The 12,430-nt window shown below is 34.0% G+C and overlaps 1 protein-coding gene across 2 annotated transcripts; it reads right to left on the bottom strand.

Moving 5' to 3' along the window:
• Window positions 1-341: 341 nt before the first annotated feature.
• On the bottom strand, window positions 342-9,145 carry LOC144575819 (glutamine--fructose-6-phosphate aminotransferase [isomerizing] 1-like). Of its 2 annotated transcripts, none has more exons than XM_078326074.1 (12): window positions 9,005-9,145; window positions 7,699-7,968; window positions 6,037-6,209; window positions 5,256-5,367; window positions 4,718-4,857; window positions 4,424-4,585; window positions 3,494-3,815; window positions 2,739-2,989; window positions 1,892-2,006; window positions 1,422-1,677; window positions 1,157-1,325; window positions 342-691 (listed from the first exon to the last, which is right to left on the bottom strand). In XM_078326074.1, the coding sequence occupies exons 2-12, from the start codon at window positions 7,931-7,933 to the stop codon at window positions 608-610; spliced, it is 2,019 nt and encodes a 672-aa protein (XP_078182200.1). In that variant the 5' UTR covers window positions 7,934-7,968; window positions 9,005-9,145; the 3' UTR covers window positions 342-607. The 2 variants fall into 2 exon arrangements, with proteins under 2 accessions (XP_078182200.1, XP_078182193.1); XM_078326067.1 differs by having other exon boundaries at window positions 6,037-6,236.
• Window positions 9,146-12,430: the final 3,285 nt, after the last annotated feature.

Consider the following 12,430-nt stretch of genomic DNA (forward strand, 5'->3'; position numbering starts at 1 on the left):
TATCTGAAAAACGTCAAGAAAAAATTGCTAAGTACTAAAATAAACAATCTAAACGCACGAATCCTAATTTGGTTGCGAAAACATGCGTTCATAATTATTCTCAACACGTGTTCAAAATGTCTACTCCCAGTCAACAATATCAAAACCTAAAATTATTTTAGCATTTTTAACTATCTAAACACATTATTTTAAAAAAAATCTTAAAAATACACAGTTTCAAAGCAGGTAATAGTGTTGTCAAACATTTTACGTAAAATTATTTTTGAAAAACGATCTTGAAATTTTGGAATAGACAAAAAAAAAAAAATCCCCGCTTGGCCGCTTCCCATGAAAACCCACGCAAACCCGAATAGCCGGATCTATGGGTCATTTATCAATAGCGAAGAGCTCGATATTTCCGAGCACCACAACCAAACTAATAGATAATTGGTTGATAAGGTTCATATATGCAGTTTAAACTAAACCGAGCAAGTTATAAAACCATTACAGGACAGTTGGAAAAAGCACAAGCTCTAAGCCACTTCAAATCATCTTTTCCACCAAAACAGCACAAACAGTTTTAAGTTTTAACTGAAATTGACAATAATAATACGGTGTTACATTTTTTTCACTGAGTAGTCACGCTCTTAGCTAGGTTCCTCGGCTGGTCCACATCATATCCTCTTAAAACAGTGAGGTGATAGGCCAGTAACTGTAATTAAAATAAAACAAAAACAAAAGAAAGTAAGAAAGATAGGCCAGTAACTGTATCAGACAAGTTTATATGTACTACTGTTTGTTCATACAACAAGGAACAAATCACCCTAAAGGTAGTCTACAGATTACAAATAGTATGAGTTTAGCAAAATTGCCAAAGGGATTGTGTAGGGTCACAATAAAGATGTAACATAAGAAAAATATATCAAGAGCTACAAATAAAGTATGAAATTGGATCCAAAGGTATATTATATAAAAAATAATTGTAAAAATTTGTAGTTGAATAAAGTACGAATCGGATACGAAGGCAAATTATCTCTTCATTGCCCAAGAAATTCCATTGTTCAGGTCATTGAACAACATTTGTAGTTCAAGAAAGAAAAACTACCCCATCGCAAGTCATTGTCTAACAGTGCTTCGTATAGAAAAGGAAATGCATGAAATGTAAGAGTTTTTATACCTGCATAGGAATGATGTTAATAATAGGTTGGAGACAATCGGCAACCTCAGGGACCTCGATAACCCTGGTTTCTCCATCAGGACAAACCAAGGAGGCATCTCCCTTATAGCACATCACTATCAGCCGTCCCTTGCGTGCATGCAGCTGTTGAATGACTGATTGTTGCTTGCTGTAAAATAAAAGAACAACGGTAAAATATACTAGTAGACTAAAGAAAAGAAACAGTAAAGTAATGGCACACTTATTCTCTATCATGGTAAATAACCTGAAAGTATCATCGCGGGTGGCAATGACAATAATAGGAAGATTTTCGTCAACTAGTGCTAAAGGACCGTGCTTCATCTCTCCCGCAAGCATGCCTTCACTATGCATCAGTGCCACTTCCTTCACCTTTAATGCGCCTTCAAGGGCAGTTGCATAATTGTTTCCTCTTCCAAACATCAGTAAAGACTGCTGATCAATTAGTGACTCGGCTAGAGCTTTCATTTCACCATCAAGTTTGAGGACATCGCATGCCTTCTCTGAAAAAAAAAAAGAAAAAAAGAAATTAAGTTATGAGAGCAACTTCTGCAAACTTTCAAGATGTACGGAAATTGTATGTCTATGCAATAATTGCACCATTTTTCTTCCTTCATTTTTTCTTCTTATTTCTATTTTCAAGATGACAACTAAAGAAGATAAAACTCCAAAGTAAAATATATATTTACAAGATAATCTAGTGTTTTGGAAAACTACCTGGTAATTTAGTCAAACCAGCAATAATGGCTTCCCTCTTAGCTAGGGTAGACATTTTGTCAGATCCAATAGCTAATGCCATCATAACCATCACTACAATCTGGCAGGTGTATGCCTGAAAACAGCATAAGAAAAGTAAGAAATATGATAAAATAAATAAGAGAATAAAAAAGAGAAGGTGATAGCAGTATTGAAGAGGTGCCGGTTAAAAGTAATAGCACCATATCATTACTGGGCATTGTCAATATTTAATTCTGTTGTGCTGTGCTTATAGGTTCACTAGTCATAAAGAAGGGGGAGATTGTAGGATGCAGTGTTCTTTAAGTTTCAAAAACTACCCAAAGATGTATCGAAACTTTTTTCCTTTTTGTTTCATTTTACAAGGAAACTGTCCAAAATATCTTGAAATGGTCAAGATAAGAAATTCTACAAGCCATTATATCTCAAGACAATAAGTAATTGATAGGCTACCCTTTACTACAGACCTGACAATATAGTACCAAAATCAAAGACCAAATCCTCATCCACAATTCATTTCTGTAAAACACCAGTACAACCATGTGTGGCAAGCTAGGTCAAGTCAGGTTGACCCACAGGGTTAGTATTTACCATAACCGGAAGTTTTATAATGCCTAGATTTTTTTTTTTTTTTTTCCAATACATATTTACATGACAGATATTGGGCCAACTGGAAGACAAGCACTTGATTTTAACACAGAACTCAATTAAGCACCAGAAGATCAGTCAGAATTCGAGTTGACCTGGTCAACAGGTCAATAATCCCTGACAGGCAGTACAAGAATGTGCTGTCAGGTTACGGATCCTATTTGCATAAAAGAAGACGCACCTTTGTACTGGCAACGCCAATCTCACAGCCAGCATTAATATGGACCCCACAGTCTGTTTTGCGGGCCAGTGTGCTACCAACAGTATTGGTTACACCAACGCATAGTGCCCCATTATGTAGGGCATATTCAAGTGCGAGCAGAGTATCAGCTGTTTCACCAGACTGACTCACAAAGACAGCTGTATCCTCCTTAAATATAAGCGCTTTCCTGTCCAGCAAGTCACTTGCAATTTCCATTGTAACAGGAATATCTTGCAAGACAACAAATTGTAACTAAATCAGTATTGTGTCATTCAGTGAATTCAAAATAACATATTTATGTATACAAATCATACAAGTTAATCTTTCTTATTTGACTAATTTAAATTCAACCAATAAATCTATGTAGGTTAGAGGTTGGAGCTTGGAAATGGCTTGAGTAAAGAAAATGCAGGACCTGGTTAGTACTATTTTTTATTTTCGAATTAGACCTATTCTTTGCAAATAAGACAGGCCAAAAGTTCAGAAACAATGGCCGCATTGCCCTACCTAGTCATATTAACACAATTACACCCACTGATGATAAGGAATAAACAAAATATTATTAGAAAACTTAAAATGAGAAATCCCACTTCAAAAACAGTTGTAGTACCCAAGGTTCTGACATCAAGAACAAACAGTTCTAAAGTTGGACCCTCTCCAAGGGAAATAAATGAGTTCAAGACAAAATCATCAACATTTTATTGAAAACCCAATAAAGTATAAGCATAACTCACCAGTTAGCTCCTCCATAATGGGCCTAGCGGCAAGAGCGGCATGGTAACTGGTACCACAGCCGATGAAGACAATCCGACGGCTACGACGGATTGTTCTCATGTGATCCTTTAGGCCCCCCAACCCGACCACGCCATCCTTAAGCCTGCCCCTCATGGATGTCGTCAGAGAATTGGGCTGTTCATGGATCTCCTTCTTCATAAAGTGGTCAAAGTCCCCTTTCTTTATCTGTTCAACCTCCATTTCCAGTACTGACAGGGCTCGCTGTACTGATGCCGGCTTCTCTTTCTCGTAGTCAAACTTCAGGATTGACACGCTGCCATCCTATACAAGAATAATAGTCCAATAATTATATGAATCACTATGAATCACTACCATTTTATAATATAAAGGATCTCTGTTCACTAGAGCTAATGCCATGCTTTGTTAGCAATAGCGGGAGGTTAATAGAAAGGATATTAGAAAAGAGATGTAATGGAGACTTATGCAAAATGATGTCAATTTTACCAAAACTAGTTAGAAAAGAGATCTAATGGAGACTTATGCAAAATGATGTCAATTTTCCCAAATCCCTAGTTTAAATTGCTGATTAAATTCTCTCTTTTCCTTTCTTTTTTGTTCCTTTGGGAAGTGTTAAAACTTAAAATATTATTTTTTTGGGGATTAAAGAAGGTTACTGAGTCAACTCAATTGACCTTACCACTTTTAAAAGTTTACAAACAGACAAGACAATTTCCTTTTATTTCCCTCCTCTTCCATATTTCCATTTTCCACTACTCTTCAAGTGGTGTTAATGCTTGCATTTGTAGAGGAAGGTGCAAAAGGAAAAAAGAAAACAGAGAGAGAGAGAAAGAGAGAGGGAAGTAAAAGGAGAGAGAGTGTATAGAGAATTAATTAAGATGAAGCCAAGCCCTAAAAAAAAGACAAATTACCTTTATATGAACAATCTCATTATCTTCAATAGCTGCATAATTTTTGGTGTGTTCAACAATAGCACACAAATCACTGGACAAGAAAAGTTCCTTCGGCTTGTCGTTTGCAGTAAGGGCTTTTACATCATGGAAAAGATGTCTGCTTGTTTCACCACCTAATTCCTGAATTGGTCAAGAGCATGTAAGTCTTTGACCACATGTTAACTTAAAGAGAAATTCTTACACATTGATAGAGGTCTAATAAATTTTGTGATTCCATACATGTGACATATGCACAAGGATAACATAACTTACATTTACACCTAAAAGAAGGGTACTTCCTCGCTTGCATGCAATCAACTCATTTGGGTAATGAGGGCTTTTAAAAATGAGAGCATATGCACCTTCCAGCTGTCTCATGACCTCCATTACAACTTGGCTGAAGGTGACACCTCCTTCACAAAAATAATTTAAAAAATTGGCAAGGTCAACTTACGTAGCTTGAAACAGCTTGAAAAGGCAAAGTACAAAATTAGAGGTATATACATGCTAGTGGACAATCGACAATTTAGAACATGATGAGATGGTAACATGGAAAAAAAAAAAAAAAAACTGTAGAGAACAGCTGGAATAAAGGAAGATACAAAAACAAAACTAGGTCAGTGATTTGGTATTGTTTGATAATTCCATATTTTGAATTAGACTGTTAAATTACGATATTTATTAAATAAAGCATCTTTCGATCAGCACTACCCAACTTTACTTGCTCAAATAAAAGAGACAAAAAATGTATGGATCATTATATCAACTAGACTATTTTCTTTTAGCAGTTCTATTTTTAAAAAATTCATACCTTCTGCATCACAGGCTTTGTCAAACACGAATTTTGCAAGCTTTGGTATCACTTCAGTATCTGTATCAGACTCAAATGTGAAACCCTGGCGGATTAGTGTCTGCTTCAAAACCTAAAAGTAATAAAATGAAAATCACAGTTATGGAGCCTATAAGTTTACTTCATTATTTCCACTTGATATGTATGTATTCAGCATTTCTAACTGAGTTTCCTTTTAAGGTATGTATGAACAAAATACAATCATATGTCCATTTTGCATTAAATTTTTATGTTTAGTTAGCATATTATTATCAGGAAGAATCTAAAATAAATTGTTTGATATTACTACATAAGTCAAAGATCTCAGCATTTTGTACGTTTGTACCAGTGCAGTTAAATACACTATTGAACCAAAGGCGACAACAGGAGGTTACTTACTCACATACACGCACAGGTACTGTACCAACCAGGCCAAGAAATTAACCTAGATGTCATAATCATTCTGTTGGGTGACACCTAGACCCAAGGCTATGTCAACTAAACGGTGTAATATAAATAAATTAAAAAATAGGATAATAAACATATTTAGTTATACATATACTTGAATATGTATAACTGTCTATTTATGAATGTAAGGATAGTACTGTACTTGCTCATGAATTTATAGAATCATTGTCAAACCAAAAAAGGTATCTGAATCACTCAAAAGAAAAGGTCAAAAAAAACTGATCTGCTCAATGATTAAATCTAACCTACAAATAAACAAAAATGATGTACGATCATGAAAGAGAAAAGGACAGACCTCGTAATTGGTGATAATACCATTATGAACCACCAGAAATTCGTCAAATTGACCTGATGACTGGGGATGGCTATTCCTTGGAGCTGGCACACCATGTGTGGCCCACCTTGTATGTGCAATCCCAGCATGTACCGAAAATAGCTTTTCAAGATCCACGTCCAATTTGTGAACCTCTATTGAACCAAACATTAAAGATTTAGCTAGAGCAATTTTTTTTTAATAAGCAAATTACACACCTTCAGAATATCATTGATCTCGTAATTATGACGAGTACCCTGTTAAACTCTTCTACCTTTCATTCCCAAAATTGTCCTTCACCCAATGTTGTGTGCACATATAGGAGTTCATTGCAATTAACACCTTCAAATGCAATTGATTTTTGGAATTGGATTTTATAATTGTAAAATAATTTGGTTGTCGATGTTATCCTTGCCCATCTAATTTTGACTGACATGAATTGATCATACCAAATCCTCCAAAGTGTAGATTTTGAGCTTTGTAAGCCAAAAGCTGATAAAGAATCCTACAATTACACATGATTAAGTAGGAAACCGATTGCAGCATTGCTTAACAAAATAATTTCTTAGGACAACATTAATTTAATTTTTTTTTCATTTTTCATTTTTCGTTTTTCTTTTTCATTTTTTTTTTTTTTAAAAAGTGGATTTTCATACTATGTTGGTTTCGGATTAAGAATTCATTCTGTAGTGTGCGGATATGCGTCAAGTTAGATTAATGATGGATGACATGTATACAAATCTTCTCTTGTTATTATAGAATGCTGCTGTGCTTTCCTATTTTTCGAAGAATTTCTTTGCGAGAATTGTTAAATCTTAACAATTTATAAACCTAGTCAATTTATAAACAACACATGATGCAAGAAAGTCAAATAATAATGACTGGGTAATTTAAAAGGAAAATAATAGTTCTAAAAAGTTCGCTATATTAAACAACTACTAGGTGATGCCAATTCCAGCACTATTATATTCTACTCTAACAGTACCTTGTACTATACTGTACTAAGATGCTTAATGACAATTTTATACAATTACCACTTAGGAAATATTAATTCCTCTTCTTCTATTTTAGTTGGCTCAGCAAGATACTAGTAATAAACTGATGCATTGCCAGAACTAAAGGGAGGATTATTTTTTACAGACCAAATACAAATTGCAAATTAGTTTCTCAAATAATTGTAATGTAAAAAAAACTTATGTTACTATACTCCAAAAGACTGAAATTGAAGCATCTTTTCAATTCAAAAGGAAAATCAACACTAACATATTTGCTGAAACCAGCCAAAAGATCAATCTTTTTCTTGTACTTCTTGCAAACTAATTTTTTTTATGACTCCAATTTTTTATCTGCACTTAAATTTCCTATCATTTAATCGTGATCTTGCTTGGCCTAAATTCATATCAACTCTAGGAACCAGAAAAACAGGAATGCAAAAATATGTTCTTAAAATGATAAATATCTATTTTGGAATTAATTTATTTCAAAACTGACCGTACTGTGAACTATACAATCATGAAGTATAAATTTAAGAGGTCAAAATGGTCAATTTTTACTGAGTACAACTACAAGCTGACATAATACATGACCAAAACAGGAAAATACAAGACAAGAAAATAAATATACAAAAGGGGGCTAAAAACAAACCTGAGTAGACTGACTTGACCAGATTTTCAATCTTTCCCTCCTGACGAAACACTAGAGGCGATGCAGTATCATATGGTTTATCTTGCATCATCAATCTCATATCAGAATCAATGGCAATTCCAGCTGAGTCATATCCACGATATTCCAATCGTCTCAGACCGTTAAGCAGCACCTCTAAAATGTAACTTCTTTCTCGCCCCACATTGTAATTTAAGTACGCAAAAATTCCACACATTGTAGCCTTTTTTCTTCCTTGATTTTGGACCGAAACTGTTCAGTAATGGAGAGAAAAATGTGAGATTATCTTATTCTTTACTTTGAAATTATCTTGTTTAGTACATTTTTGAGGTGTTAAATCTGCTAGAATATTAAGGAAAGTTGCCTGAAGATGTGCCGCCTACCTAAGCAAATGACTTACAAGATGCTTATCTTCCCTTTAGTTTTATGTTCCAGCCCTTGTGAGAGAGGCTTAGTTCCAAACTTCTTACTTAGCTATGGTTCTACAGTATATTTTGCGTTGTATGTTTGGATTTGGTATATTTTGTCTGTTTTGCTCTGGTATTATCTCCTTGCTGCTGGGTTGGCACACGTGTGGTGCAGACAGCTAGGAGAATAGACAAACTATTATCTGCGTATGTAACTTAACTCTTTTGGTTTCATTAATCTGAAACGGGCAAATATGCCTTTTTCAAAAAAAAAAAAAAATTAAGGAAAGTTGGTTGAAGTTGTTTGATTTTCAATGTAAGAAGAAAAATCTAATTATTGTTGTACAGTGTTTGTTGTAATATATTTGGAAAGAAAATTAATTTGTTGATGAAGCAATATCTCAACTAATTAATGAAGACGATATAAAAAGGAAACTAATAAATAAAAAATATATACCCAAAGGGCTGGGAAAGTAATAAATGAAAAGTATTAAAAAAGGAGAGTAATGAGTGAAAAGTACAACTAATAATGAATTTACAGTGTATTTTCAAAAAATCAACCAAAATTTAAGCAGAAAATTTTTAGATAAAAGGGGGGAAACTGAAAAATATCATCAATTTTTTTAATAATAAGCAGTAAAAGATTTTAAAAAAGAACAAAATTCAACTGCTAAGCCATAAGAGGTCCAAAAAAAATTATAAATTTCTGGTAGAATTGTTGAAGAATTCCTTGTAATAAATGATAATTTCACATAAAAAAATCAAGCAATTTTTATTGCAATTTTGATCAAGCAAATAAATAACAGAACATAATGTGAAATTTCAGACAACACGAAAGGAAAAACAAAATCAAATTTAGAAAAAGATGAGAACCAATTTACCTGAAGAAATTCACCACGGATGCTAGTTCCCGCCTTGGCCAACTATTGCAAGCTTGGATCCGAGAGAAAAAATGGAACTGTGAGGCAAGAGAAGAGCAAGAAGAAACGAGGAAGCGATCAACTGATCAAACCGGGGAAAGGAACCCACTTAAGTGCAAAGTGAGAGAGAGAGAGATGGGAGAGAAATGGGAGAGAGGCACGGAAGAAAGGTGGGAGATGAAAGCGGAGGGGAGGAGGGAGTTATTGTTATTTGTTAGTATATATAATTCCCTCAGCACGTCAACGGGCCCACAGAGACGAAGAAAATGGGGAGCGAGCTAAGAATCCAAACCTTCCAGGTACCTGACCCAAGCAAATTGAAACAGACAATCCAGATTAACTCAAAACGGTGCCTATTCTGCTTTGAGATTCGTGCCAAGTTAAAATAACGGTCCAGATCCACTAATTGTAAAAGATTCCCTATTACGGTACCGGGGAGGATATGAATTCGCCTATTCGGGGGTGGCGCAGGTGGCAGTATTATTTGTGCTTCAAGATTCGTGCCAAGTTAAAAAAGCGATCTGGACCGTCCGTTTCCAATTTGCTCGAGTCAGGTACCTGGGGTGATCCGAATTAGCGAGGGAACGGATTCGGCTCCTTCCTAGTAAATAGTAATAGTCTAATATTATCCAACTTTTTTATTGTTTAAGCTTTCAAAAGTTTCCAATTATACGTTATTATGAGTTGTGCACTTATGCGATACGTTTCATCCGAAGAACAATAGATGATAACCGGGGCGGATGGATAAATTAAAAATTTTAAAATTGTGATCGTTAAATTAAATAATTATTGTACAAATCTTTCATGTAAAAATGAAATTATATTATGTTTGATTTTTCAATCATTTTAATCTAATTTTTTTAGTTCCATCTTGATTAGAGAAGAAAATTAGTCACGTCGTTACCAATCACGTTACGTAACGTAAATTAATTGGTTACATCATGTCACGTGATTAGGTAACTAATATTTTCAACTTGTTCTTAATTATAATTTTTTTTGTAATATTTTCTTATTTTTTATATAATTTGTTATTATTATTTTTAACTAATTTAAACATGAAAATAATCATTAAATATGATTAGTCTAAGTGTGATTATTTGTGACTGTCTTTTATCATTTTAGTCACATCACGTCACGTAAAACTAAATTTAGATCACATAATGTGACAACGTCACGGTGTGATAGTCACGTCATTTTTTTTTATAATTTCATGATAATTTATAAGGATGGTGAATGACGAAAGCAGTGTTATCAGAACCGGACCGGCCGGTTGGATCGGAAAAAACCGGAACCGGCCAACTCTTCGGTTTGGTTCTCTTAAGAGACCGTTTATGTTACTAGGCCGGTGAAAACTGGTTCAACCAGCCGAGTCTGTATTAAAAAACCGTTGAACCAATCACATGAAAAATCGGTTCAAAACATATACAGAGGCGCTCCCTCTGATCCTCCAGTCTTTTGGTACTTTCAACATAAACCTGGTCCACAAAGTTTCCTTACAAACTCACTTTAAGGCTCATATACACCGGGTTTAAACAAAGTAAAGAGATCATTTTCCTCAGAAAATCAAAAGATAAATCGAAAAAAACAGAGAAGGGGCTGAGATAAATGGAAGGAAGAGGAATTGATCTTCGTATACATTGCCTTTTTCTCAATGGAAAAAGGAAGTAGGGAGAATCTGGTTATGATGTCAAATCATGGCCTAGTTGTCGTATATTGGTTTTTAGATTGTGGACTTGTTGGCTGTGGAAGGAAAGCCAACAAACTTCTCGCCTTGACATGGTCAAGCATTCTGTCAAGCACACAAGGGCTAGAACTTTGATTTGAAAGGCTAATATTTGATTACATTTAAATAATAGTTAATGTTCTCAAGGTGTTTGATAAAATATTCTAAATCAAATGTTTATTTTTTGTTTAATGGAATAGCAGTACAATTGAGTACAAAGTTGAGGACTTGAGGTTAATTTTGAAAATAAATAAATTTGTGATCCTCTGGTTGAATTCTTGTTTGTATGTGTAGAAAACAAAATAACTCATGTACAAATATAATTATTTTGATATATAAGTTTGATATCTGATTAATATAACAATTTTAAAATATCAGCAATTGGACCGGTTGAACCATCGATCCGACCAGTGGACCGTTGAACCGAAGCTTTAGCGATTCGATGTCCGGTTCGGTTCTGATAACATTGGACGAAAGTGTCCTATAAATATAAATTTCGTACTTGCCGATAATTTATAAGGTTTCCCTTAAATTCTTTATATGCTTGTCATTTACAGCTTCTCGTTTAAATTCAACGGATGTCGACAATTTTCAGCGTTGCGTTTAAGTTGAGCAAATGTCGACAATTTACAACATCTCGTTTAAATTTCGAAATTTTAATATTTACTCTTCTGAACGAGAGCATCAGCGCAATGCTTATCATCTTATATACAAAAAATAATAACAATTGTTGTTGTTGTGATTGAATATTATAATGGTATCATTGGTATGCATATTAATTATTAAATAGGGAAGATTTTATAACTATCCTACTTTTCAAATAAAATGTTTTTTTTAATTATTAACAAAATGTTTTTGTGAGACCTTTTTTTTTCCTCTGTCTCTCCCTTCCCTATCTCCTGTTTATTCTAATAATTTAATTTCTAGCTGAGGTTACTTTTTATTTCCGCGTGATTTTTCTCTTAATATTTCTATATGAATCACTATGATAATTTATATGATTTCCTCCATATCAAGATAGCTTTCTTTCTCCTCCGTATCTGCCGCGTACGGCGTACCTCATTCAAACTTCGCTTGTCGGACTCAAGAGATAGTACGGCACTAATAAAATTATTTTCATATTTTCGAGCCTAGTCTCTCTCAAGCAGTTTACTAGTTTTTTATGTAGTACAGATTTAATGATTTCTCAAACAAAAAAAATTATATAATGTTTTATAATTTCTTATTAAGTCTTATAAGTTTTATAATCATGTAATTTACATTATTTGAATTGTTAATAAATAGTGTAGTGTATCTTTTAGGGGTTCTTCAAACAAAAAGTCCGTATGAATTCAATTAATGTGTAGATGTGATGTTTGAAATTAAAAATTATTATGTTTGTCCGAGATGTAAGTTCTAACTAAAATCTCTGAGTTTTTATTTCATCATCATTTCTATGTGGAAGCAGTCAATATTTTGGTTCAACTTCAATATTTAATGAGTGAGTCTATGGTAATACGCATATTACGGTCTTAGGTGTAATACGAAATTTGAGCTCTTGAATTTTCATCAAAATTCGTGCTGTGAACTTACGCTGGATCAAACACTAACAGAGCGACTCCGTTGAAGTTTGAAATGGTCCGTCTTCTCATTTTCTCTCCAGCGCGAAACTCTTCTCTTGCTCG

This window comes from Carex rostrata, chromosome 2 (assembly GCF_964058835.1).
Source record: "Carex rostrata chromosome 2, lpCarRost1.2, whole genome shotgun sequence".
NCBI lineage: Eukaryota > Viridiplantae > Streptophyta > Magnoliopsida > Poales > Cyperaceae > Carex > Carex rostrata.